This window comes from Phaseolus vulgaris, chromosome 3, assembly GCF_051622355.1.
Source record: "Phaseolus vulgaris cultivar YP4 chromosome 3, ASM5162235v1, whole genome shotgun sequence".
NCBI classification, from domain to species: domain Eukaryota; kingdom Viridiplantae; phylum Streptophyta; class Magnoliopsida; order Fabales; family Fabaceae; genus Phaseolus; species Phaseolus vulgaris.
Window position 1 is genome coordinate 7,132,312 of NC_143500.1, and position 11,654 is coordinate 7,143,965.

An 11,654-nucleotide genomic window follows, 5' to 3' on the forward strand; every position below is an offset into this window, starting at 1 on the left:
AAAGAGAAGATGACAAATAGTAATAGTAATTGAGTATTACATATTACTTATCAAGAGCAAAACCACAGCACCAGCATAACTTAAAAAAAGAAAGAAAGCATACAGAATTAAACAATTAGATCAAGAGTTGAATCTCCTCTACGCTTTTATAAAGGGAATTTTATGATAAGCTTTAAGTCAATGATTCCAATCACAGGGAAATAACATATATATGGATTAAGAACAACTAAAGTAAGAACTCAAAAGCATAAACTATAAGAACATAACCGAAATTAAGAACATAGGGATGACTATAAAAGAAGTTAACAAGAACATAAAATGAAATTAAGAACAAAATCAAAAAGTAAAAAAGGAGTAGACTTAGATGGATGAAGAAACAAGACAGAGAAAAGGTGGAAGACACTTGAATGGATGAAGAAGTAAGACATGCCACTTGAGGTTGAAGTTCCATCTTCATCTTCAAGATAAACATCAAGGAAGAATCACCACTTAACTTCTAAAAGTCAAAATAAGACTCAGAAAATAATCATTCTCACAAGTGCTCCATCTCTCAAGTTTTCATATATGTCAAACCATGTTTGTACAAGAGATGTGCTCACTATTTATAAGTCTCCTATGGAAGTTATGACGATGAAAAGAAAAGGAAGGAAATCAAATTTAAAATTCCTAGACCTAGATCAATAATCAAGATTTAACCCATGCTTTCCATGTTTTGTATCGCATCTTTCATGTTTGCATCACATTGGTCATGCTTCCTTCCTTTCCTTTGCATCACTTGGCTGAAAACCATAATAATTAGGCTTGAATGAGTCCCAATTATAGCTTTATGTCTTCTTAATAGCTCACCTCAGGCCTTCTAGCTTCTTCTCCACTCTTCGGCGGCTTAAAAAAGCCCCAATTACAACCTACTTCCAATTACTATCGACACCTAAAATTACAACAAAATAAATCCTACAATTTTAAAAAAAAATTACAAGACAAATTACAAATAAAAGAAAATACAAAGTAAATTCTAATCCAAAAAAAAAAGATTCAAAGTAAATTTTATTAAAGAAATTTAAACAAATATTTTATTTACTAATAAACATCTTTCTCATCCTTACACAAAAATAAAACCCAAAAGTAAAGCATATATAAATGGTACCCAAAACAGGAACAACAAGGCACAAGTTCATGTGCTCTGGTCATCACCACATTTTTGGAAGCCATAAGCCCCAGAAGCTAATGGACAAGAGAGGGAATGGCAGAAATGGAACATCAGAAAATGTGAGATGTAAGTTGTAACTAAGGAAATATTCATGCTAGCCAAATACAAGTTTGTTTAAAGATAACAAAAACAAATTTACATTATCTGTTTAGAATCACAATATACATGAATTTTCTGCATCATTTACACATTATCAGGAAGAAGGAAAAAAACCTAACCTACCACGGTAATAGAAGTTTCTGTTATGTGAATGTATGGAGGAATGTCATTGACACAGCCTTAACTTTGCATATGAAAAGAGGTTGCCTTCATATTCTATTCCTTGCATTTACACTTTATCAATACCAAAAAAAAATAGTATTTTAGAAAACTGAATTTATTTTCACTAGTACTGCAGGCATTAGTAAGTTGTTAACCACTTAGATAGTGGTTATCACGAAGTACTGAACTCAGTAAACAGGATACACAAAAGGAACGTGAAAACCTTCTATAACCAGAACTGCATAGCATGAAAAACATCGTAAGAGCATATCAAAACTTTCCTCTCTGCACCCATTCGACACAATACCACCTACATTTAATTAATAGTTTAACAGACTGTAATCACTGCTTTACATGCTGTGCTGGTTGTCTTGTCTCCCTTACTTACTTTCACTGATCTTGTTCCCCTATTCTCCTCTACTTTAATAACTGATTGGTGGTTTCGCTTTAATGCCAAACCCTTCATTGTATTTATATATATTCTATAATTCAACTCAGTACCTTTGCTATTATGATAATTAGATACAGAAACCCATTCCTGTATTTGGGTGTAGCTAGTGCTAAGAAATAATATCACACCAACTTTTAGACAGTTCCACTAAGGAGCAAACTTCGACCTGACAGGCTTTTCCGAGGATGTCAATCAAAACTAAAGTCTTCAGCAACTCAAGTTGTTCATCATGGGAAAGAGAAAGAAATTATTCGAGAGAAATAACTGTCATATATTCGTATCACAATTATATGCAGTATTGAACAGAATCAAATACAACACGATAGGCCAAGCTCTGAATTAGGCCGTTATAATTCTTTAATTATAACCTGCTACAAGGACCCTGTTTTTCTACTACTTGTTGAATTTTGACATAAAAGAAAAGGGGGAAGAGAACAGATGCTTAGATACTGATTTTTGTATATTGATGATTATTAGTGAGTACCTATTTTAACGAAATAAAATAGAATGTTATGATTGTAGTATGTAGTAGTTTGCAATTTTAAAAGTCCTAAAATATAAGCTAACAGGTATTTATTTAAGTATTAATGCAAATTTCCCTCTGTATTCTCCAAATATAAAAAAATAAGACAATGCGGTATGTGCATTCAGGGAAAATTAATGGAATGTGTCTCTGTATGAGCGTAATTTTTCTTTAACAAAATTATTGTAAATTATGGGAAATATAATTAAAGAGTAGCTTCTAAAACTAATCCATCGTAGGTAAACTTAACAAATTCACATGCTCCTCCCCGTGTGTCAAGACAAAAGTAGACAGCAAGTTAATACCATTAGGGGTTCATGGCAACACAAAGCTGAAAACAACACGATTAGAAGTCAGAAGCATCAAAATAGCCATAGAAACTATACTCAAACTGCTGTTTACACCAACACTCAATCAGAAACACTGCTGGAAACTTCAATGAAATAATTATAATCTAGCAATAAGTGAAATTTGGTATGTTGTGTGTATGAAGGTATATCTGGATAAAGAGACCATCATTACAGGGAAAGATGAGAAAGGAATCAAACTTATAAACATACTTACAAAAATTGCAGGACCAATGGTACCTAAAAAAGTAAAAACCAATCTTGATGCTTTAGTTAAATAGTAGCGTCAGTCAACTTTATCCTATTCCACAAGCTTAACCCAAAAAGTTTCTGAATTGAATTACTCACTGAGATTAGAACTTGCTTCAAGAATACAGCCAAACACCTCCAATGGAATGCCTCCCGAATGACAGCCATGAATAAGATGCAATGATAGTTCATTAGCACAAGCAATAAAGGAAAATTTAAGAACACAAATGTAAAAAACCAAATATCAAACTTTATGATGGAAACAAAAGATAAACTATAATTTTAACACAAAATGTCGACATACAGCCTGATTCAAGCCACGACAGCAACACTCAAAAAGCAGAAAAAAGTAAACATGGAAAAGGTCCAAATATCACCCCAATCCATTCCCCTAACTAAGCTACCTAGATTTAAATAGAAAATAGTACTCTCACAAGACCATTGAATTTCATCGGGACTCAGAAAAAGATCATTTAAACTCAAATTATTCCCCTAAATAATACACGGCAACTATCCTATTTGAAATGAAAGAAAGAAAATGAATTGGATACCATAAATTACTATTGCTTCAAATTAATCTCCCAATAAACAAGCCAAGGTACCTTCTACTGAGCCTTTTAAGCATCTAACCACGGGAGGGTGCCCAAACCATTGGCAGGTCTCCTGAATGAAAAACTAAATTAGAATCTCTTAAATTCAAACAGATTTGGAAACCAAAAATATGTTGGAACCAGATCTAAAAGAAGAAAGGGAGGAAAAAAAAACCAGTCTATCATCTGCAAAGGATCATCATAAAACCACAAAGTTACAATTAATGTGAAATTGAATTTCTCATAATAAACTTTCAATGGACTTAATTGCAAAAGCAATGTTCAAAGTACAAACATCTATACTAGTAAAACTATTAAAGATTTCACAATGGCCACACAAGAAGGAAGAAACCGCCTTTGGCGTGTTATCTTACAATAGAAAGAGTACTTTCCACTGAAAGAACTGCCAGTGAAGTGTTCACTCTGACCAGACATCACCCTTTTTCACTTCAACAGACCAACAACTGTGCTGGATACCTCTTGGGCCGTACAGAGAACATAAATAATGCCAAATAATTAGAATCTAAATATAAATTGAAACACTATCTACAGATATCAGTGAACATCATTTTGGGAGTCAAAATCAGCACATTGTTCACTTGCCAGTGATGAATGGGTGATTCAATGCCTGTGAGACTGTCAATCTCTTGTCTGGATCCAATACAAAAATCTTTTCAAGAAGATCCTTAAAATTGGCTAACATCTTTGCATCCTCCCCTAGAGAGCCAGTGATAATTGTTCCAATATCTTTTGGTTTTATGTTGAGAATCATCCGCTTTATTGCCTAAGCAATAAAAAAAACATCCATAAATAACACTCTTAATTTCTGTTCATTCATTCAAACAAGGACCAAAAAATCAAATTAAAACTTCACTACCAGAATGAAGCTCACCTTTTTCGTCACAGGGTCCTCCTCTGTAGCAAGAAAATTCAGGTCCTGATCAAAATGCTGTTCAATAAATGCTCCCTGCAAACATGATTATAACAACTACATATTAGAGGATAAATTTAGCAATCGATGCAGCGGCGGAGGAAAAAGGTGGAGAAAAGGCAACCTGATGTATACAAACATTAAATTAATTAATTCCCAAACTCAGTGAAAAAACATGAGATACAAAGACAATAAAATAAAAATGTTTACCTTCCGAAGCATCTTTTTAGGAAAAAGGCCCTTCAATTCCATATGAAGCCGTAGCATGTCATTGTTAGTAGAACCTGGAAAAAGAACCTTCCCTGTATAGAGCTCATACAAACAACAGCCTACAGACCACATATCCAATGGATGATCATAGGTTAAGCCAAGTACTGCATAGAAAATGTTTGAACCAATAGTTAAAACCCATAAAAAATATTCAAAAATGGTTACAACTTGGGAATATTAATTTCTGTACAGCAAAGAAACTTACTGATTTCAGGGGCACGATAAAAGCGACTCACTAGATACGGAGTAACTTCATTTTTACCAGCAAACATGGCATTACCAAAGTCACAAAGCTTCAAAACATTTTTAGCTTCATTCACCTGGTCCAATAGGAGGTTGAAGAAATAAAGTAAGGAAAGGTGCATATTTCTTCTTGAGAAGAAGCAGAACAACTTAAAAATTTAATATTACTTTGAAAATAATTAATCTAAACAATATTATCTGTTGCCATACCAACATATTATCTGGTTTTATATCACAATGGAGAACACCGCAGTTCCGGAGATGCTTAAGTGCAATAAAAAGTTGTTTAGCATACGCTCTAACTGCAGTTAGCCTGAGGCCAATATTGCGACCAAACTTCTTTAAAACCTCACGCAGATTCATATGGAGAGATTCAAAAACTAAACAAAGGTGATTCCTGTACTTGAAACTAGAAAGGAATCGAACACAATGACGCTTATCATCTGGATCAGCACCTACTAATTTCTTTAATATCACCGATTCATCCATACCAGCCTTGTACCTTTGATACACAAAACACAAATTTTAATGTATGTATAAGGTACACATGCTACACCAAGCACAAATTTTAATGGGAATACACACAAACCTAGGCCACTCACATTGTGTCATTACTACGAATTATTTTTATGGCGACTTCTCCAGGTTCACCATTACTACTTTCAAGATTCTTTGCCCGGACCACTGTTGAAAAGACACCTCTCCCATGAGCAGCAATGACTTCATACCTGCCATCAAGTACTTCACCAAAACGATAACCTGCACAATTACATGGCAATGTAACATTGAACAGGGAAACAGATACATTGTGCTCCAAAGAGATTTTTCAGTCACATTGACAGGATACACCGCAACAGATGAAGGTAAAAAGGTAAATACATTGACATGATCTAACTATCCCAAAAGCATAAATTATTGGGTATGGAGCATATGAATCATTCCATATATAACATACTTGATAAAGAAGTGATTTAAAGATCCATAGAAAACAGTCGAGCCAATATCAAACATAAGGCTGAGTTTTGAATCACATTTCACTCCACGACGAACAACTAAAATTGCTTTTTCAGGCGAATTGAAAACAGAGTTTTGTAATCACAAATGAAAATTAAAAAAAAATAAAAATCTTAAGCCAAACAGGACATATTTCAAGAATTTGCAGAAATACAGAAGATAGAAAATAAGCGAAGTAGTGAACATCAATTAATAATGAACACAGTGAACGGGTGCACAAAATAACTAATTAGGTCTAAAGGAAACAATAAAAAATGAACGATCAGAACAGCAGGATACAATCAAATAAGTAACTTACTGTAATAACCCTCTGCATCATCCCAATTGTCATGTATGCCACCCCTCTCAATTCTTAAACCTTCTCCTTTACCCTTCAAAGAAAGGAAGGAAATCGTAATATACATATAAAACAAATCCATAATAAAAAAACAAACAAAATAAACAGTAGATCAATAACTGTAAGGCTTAATATAACTGATTTCCAGGACATAAAAATTCTGAGGAATGTCCAGTTTTGAATAAATTTCCCCACCTTTGTTGAGGAGAATACAACTTCACATAACTATTAAATATAATGTTATTAACCTTTCCAGTAACCATAAAAACCTTATTCCTACAAAAATTAAATAAGAACCAAACTTTTTTTTAAAAACATCAGGAATATTACTCCTGATAATATCATCCTCAGAAAAGTTTAATTGGAAATGAAAGATCCACTATACGAAATGCCACCTAATGGTATGACAATTATTACTGCCTTAGGTTGAATTTGGAGATAGAGATATAGTCTAGTTCCAAAACAAGTAAATATACATAGAGTGGGGGGAAATTAACAGAAAGAATAGTTAAAAAGGATACAGGACACATGAAACAGGAGTTAGTTAAGCAACTTCTCAAAGTGTATAAGACGTCCTTAATCAGAAACAAAATCAACTTACAGCAGGCTCAGCAACTTATTGAATTGAGTAATTAGAAAATATTTTTAACAGAACACTTACTGATTTCTGAACTCCAGTTGGTGTCTCACCAAATATATCATCACAAAATTTGTCATCAGCTCCTTCACTCTGTCAATATTATAAATGAATGTCAAATCCAAATAGATACAAAGGATATAAATAGATACCTGACATTTCTTTAAAACAAAAGATAATTTCAATACAAACCTTAGGTGTACCCTCTCCAAGGCCCCCAGCACTGGAGATCATATCAGAAGCAACATCTCCATTTTCCAGAGGAGATATCCTGACAAAGAATAATGTTTCCACTTCCACATCCTCGAGAATGTTAGGAATGGTAGGAGGAATCTCTACAGCTTGTTTGTCTAACAATAGATAAAAAAAAGTATGCATTAGAAAGCTAATAAAATAAAAGTGGAACAGTGGGGTGTAGAGAATAACAATAAATAAACACAATATACCAGTTCTTACATATCTGTCTATATTCAGTCAATCAAGGTCATTATAATTATGTTCGTGTCTATTAAATAAAAAATCGATTGGTACACCCTAAATAGTCTTTTAAACAACAGGTCTGACACTAACATCACTCATTTCCATCACTTGCATACCCATTATTCATATCTGTTACTAGAGAAACCATTGTTTAAACCAAGGATAAGGGACTGTTGTATGGTTGACATGGACAAATGTAGTAGGAACAGCTAAATGAGCATGTAAGCATGATATGAGTGATTTGGGAGGTAGGAACGTTAGCCACTTGAGAACTGTTCTACCAGACTCTTCCATTTTATGTTACATGCGCCTCTAAAAGGAGAATTCGTTGTAGGAAACATCCTTTACAATTTTGATTTAAAAATAATGGCATTCTTGATAAATATGTGTTAGGAACCAAGAATTATAAAGAGAAGAAAAAGAAAGGTTCTTATTGAATAGAATGAAAAGAACAAAGAGTTAATGCTCAATCTACAAAAATCACACCTTTTCCCTACCCTCTCCTCTTTCTTTCCTGTTTATATCTAACTAACACCTCAAGTAACTAACTCATGACTATTCTAACTAATTTCTCTTCTCTGTGTATCCTAACAAGACACTCCTCCAAAAATCACCTTGTCCTCAAGGTTGGGACAGTGAAATCTCGATCCCATGGCCCATCTTAATCACCATGATCTTTGGGAGAGAACCCATTGGCTACTGATGCAAATTCAGGTCTGGAGGCTTAGGTGGTGGAGGGGATGAGAGAGGTTTTTGTATAAAAGTCTCTGAACCCAGTAAGATGAAATTCCAAGATTCTAATGTCATTGATGTTCCAACCACCTTCATTATCAAATCTAGATCCAGCAATGATTTCTTATGCATATTATGTAAATCTGAATTTGGGAAAAAATGATGCTTAGTTAGTTGCATCTCCACCTTCAACTTTCGTATTGGTTAACTCTATAATTGGGTTATCAAGAAAAAGATCTTCACAGCCCATAGTCTTCACTCTCTATTGATTCATCCCCTTCTTCTACCATCATCAATTTTGTTCCTCTTCCAAATCTCACTTCATTTTTGGTTTTTTCTACACCGCAGAGGGTGTGATTCTTCATTGCTGAACCTTCTTCTACATCTCGAGCCTTCTTCTCTCTCATCATTAATAGAGTTCTCTCCTACTTTAGACAATTTCTCACTTTTCTTGATTTCTCGTTGATTTCTTTCATGTCCAACAAACTTTCTTTCATAATGGCCATATCAGCTTTCAGCTCTGCAAGAACCTTCCCCTGTTCACTGACCCACCTCTCCAACACACCCGACAACTTTCTGTAATGGCCCTTTGCAGTAGATCTGGAAGGTCGGACCAATTTTGTTCGGAACCAAGAATTATAAAGAGAAGAAAGTAAAGGTTTTTATTGAATAGAATGAAAAGTGCAAGAAATAGGAGAGCACTCTCTCCTTCAAGGGCTTCCCCTTCACAAAGAGCTAATGCTCAATCTACAAAAATCACATTGTTTCCCTACCCTCTCTCCTTCTTTCCTATTTATATCTAACTGACACCACAAGTAACTAACTCATGACTATTCTAACTAATTTCTCTTCTCTGTGAATCCTAACAATATGATGCAACATATTCACAGGTGGAGCAATGATTTGAAAATCAATATCTTGGCAAGTACATCATGGACAGGCAACTACTAAATACTAAGCTGCAATCCACAATACAGAAAGACGTTTTCAACTTTTTCAAAGTTCACAATAACTAAGGCTAGTTAATAAAATCAAACTATGGCGAAAAGAAAAGAAAAAAAATACCTATTACTTTGTTTTCTGTATTTTGTTCTACTTGTTGCAGCTGCTTCTTGTATTTCTCTAAGATTGCCTCCCTTCTCCTTCTACTCTCTTCTTTAACCCTATTGAAATCTTCCTCTTCTTGATCAGGTGATTGCAATGTAATCTTCTCATCTAACTCATCTTGTTCATCCTCCCCTCTGAAAACAATTGATTCAATTCAGATATAAAAAAATAATACAAATTAAAGCATACCAATAAAGAAAAAAAAAGTGCTTACAGTATTCTGTTTAAAGATGTTTAAATACCTCTGTAATTTGTTTTCATCATAAACCTTTACAGGCAAGGAATTCTTTTTTCTTTGTTGGTGGTGTTCGGTTTCCTCTTGTTTTGAACGCATTCTATGCCTATCACAACTATCATAATCATCCTCACGAGGCAGATACTTACCCATGCCATTCAAAGTGTCTCTACCCGTGTGCCTCCTTCTATCATCTCGCTTCTCCCTCTCCTTAACTTTATCTCTTTCCCAACTCCTATCATCATGATCAGCAGTCTCCCGGTCCCTGTCTCTCTCACCACCCCTTGTTCTCTCTCTACTTCGATATCTTTCCTTTTCCCTTCTCCTATCCCTATCAAACACTGTCTCACAGCTCCTATCTATAACTTTTTCTCTTCTCCTATCCCGATCATCCTCTCTTTGCCTCCTATCTTCTTCCCCATTCATTCTGTGTCTCTCATGGCTCCTTTCAAGTCCTTTTTCCCTTCTAAGTACCCAATCAACCTCCATATTCCTACTCCTCTCTTGTTCTTTTTCCATCTTTAAGTCTCTCTTAACATCTTTGTCTCTACTCCTATCCCTATCCCTATCCCGTGCCTCTCGAACATGATAACTTGCTCTGTGTTCCCTTCTTTCTTCCACCAAATCTCTATTCTCCCATCTGCTTGCCATCATTCTTTCATCATCAAGGTCGTAGTCAGTCTTCAGTCTACCAGCATACGACAGCTCCCCCTTTTCATCAGAGTGCCTTTTCTTTGAATGAGCATGTTTTTCTGCTATACTACCAGAACGAGACCTGTCCCTAGCACATCCATTTGATCTTGATTGACTTCTATATCTATCACGAGAACGCCGTCTTGATCTTCGATATTTCTCTCCACTTTCTGAGGAAGAGATTCTATAGTAACCAACTTTCCTCCTGTCAAGCTCTAAGTCCTCATCCTCACAGTAACCTTTATGTTTCTCATTTCCCTTAAAACATTTATATTCCCCACCTGAAGATTTATGATCCAAAAGCCCATTGCCCATATAATCTATACTAGTTCTATCATCCTTCCCATCCAAAAGCTCATTGTTCATATCATCTTCATGTATTCCACTGCCAAAGTGACTCCTTCGGCATGCCTCTTCTTCGCCATCAGGACCAATAGATTTATCATCAACAGTGCACTGTGTTCTAGTTTTTAAATCTTCAGCATGCAACAAAGTCTCCCTGACCAAATGTCCCTGCACAATGCAAATAACTAACTAATAATGAAATGACAATTGATCGACAAAAAACAAATAGCAAGATCACATCAGTACATCAGTAAAACTAAATACAGAAGACACGGAACGTCTCTAACAAATTAACCGTAAAGCCACCATTCTTCACTAAATGATGAGAAGGAAAGAGAAAATATAGAGGTGAAGGAGACATAAATGATGAGAAGTAAAGCCCTATTCTCCTTTTATACAGTAAACGAGAAAAGATAGATAAATTGAAATACCTAATATATAAGGATTTTTTTTAACAGAACAACACGATGGCGAATCCAATGACCTTAAAATAAATAAATTCCACAAAACTTGAATCGGATATACCAGATTTGTGTTATTGGATCGAACATTTCGATCTCCGGTCACGCCAGTTCCGGCAGGGTTAGCATCAAATTGCGCGTCTAATTTCGCTTCGTCTTCTTCGAGAATTTCTCCCTCCTCGACATCGTCATCATCGGGAACGCCACGATTCGTGCCAGAACTACGGGGCGGAATCGGAGAAGGAGCCACCGGAGCAGTTTCACAGTCGGCGGTTTCACAATAGCTTTCACTTTCTTCCCCATGTTTTCTGCTTCCATGGCGACGGCGGTGGCGGTGGCGCTTCGACGATCGGTCGGCATCTTTCGAAAGAGAGCAGCGGCGGTTCTTGCGCAGTGAATCATGGCCGTCGCCGGAGGCCATGATCGGATACGGTTGTTAAGTAAAGTTCGTCGCCGGAGGCCTGTGCTTTATTCTCTGTTAGCAGATAAACCAAATTCGTCTCCCTCAAAAACAGGTAAATCAACTTTGAAAAATAATTTC

At 35.4% G+C, this 11,654-nt stretch overlaps 1 protein-coding gene across 14 annotated transcripts; it reads right to left on the minus strand.

Moving 5' to 3' along the window:
- Positions 1–384: 384 nt before the first annotated feature.
- LOC137806388 (uncharacterized) lies at positions 385–11,654 on the minus strand. Of its 14 annotated transcripts, none has more exons than XR_016519201.1 (17): positions 11,178–11,633; positions 9,622–10,820; positions 9,338–9,513; positions 7,253–7,410; positions 7,085–7,153; positions 6,385–6,457; positions 5,675–5,831; positions 5,283–5,574; positions 5,035–5,149; positions 4,770–4,933; positions 4,521–4,595; positions 4,003–4,412; positions 3,138–3,701; positions 3,007–3,029; positions 1,430–1,540; positions 1,145–1,221; positions 385–928 (listed from the first exon to the last, which is right to left on the minus strand). XR_016519201.1 is itself a non-coding variant. In XM_068606497.2 (12 exons), the coding sequence occupies exons 1-12, from the start codon at positions 11,532–11,534 to the stop codon at positions 4,224–4,226; spliced, it is 3,024 nt and encodes a 1,007-aa protein (XP_068462598.2). In that variant the 5' UTR covers positions 11,535–11,654; the 3' UTR covers positions 3,850–4,223. The 14 variants fall into 14 exon arrangements, 1 of the variants encoding a protein (XP_068462598.2); XR_016519206.1 differs by lacking the exon at positions 1,430–1,540 and having other exon boundaries at positions 495–928; positions 3,138–3,188; positions 3,641–3,701; XR_016519207.1 differs by lacking the exon at positions 1,145–1,221 and having other exon boundaries at positions 793–928; positions 3,138–3,188; positions 3,641–3,701.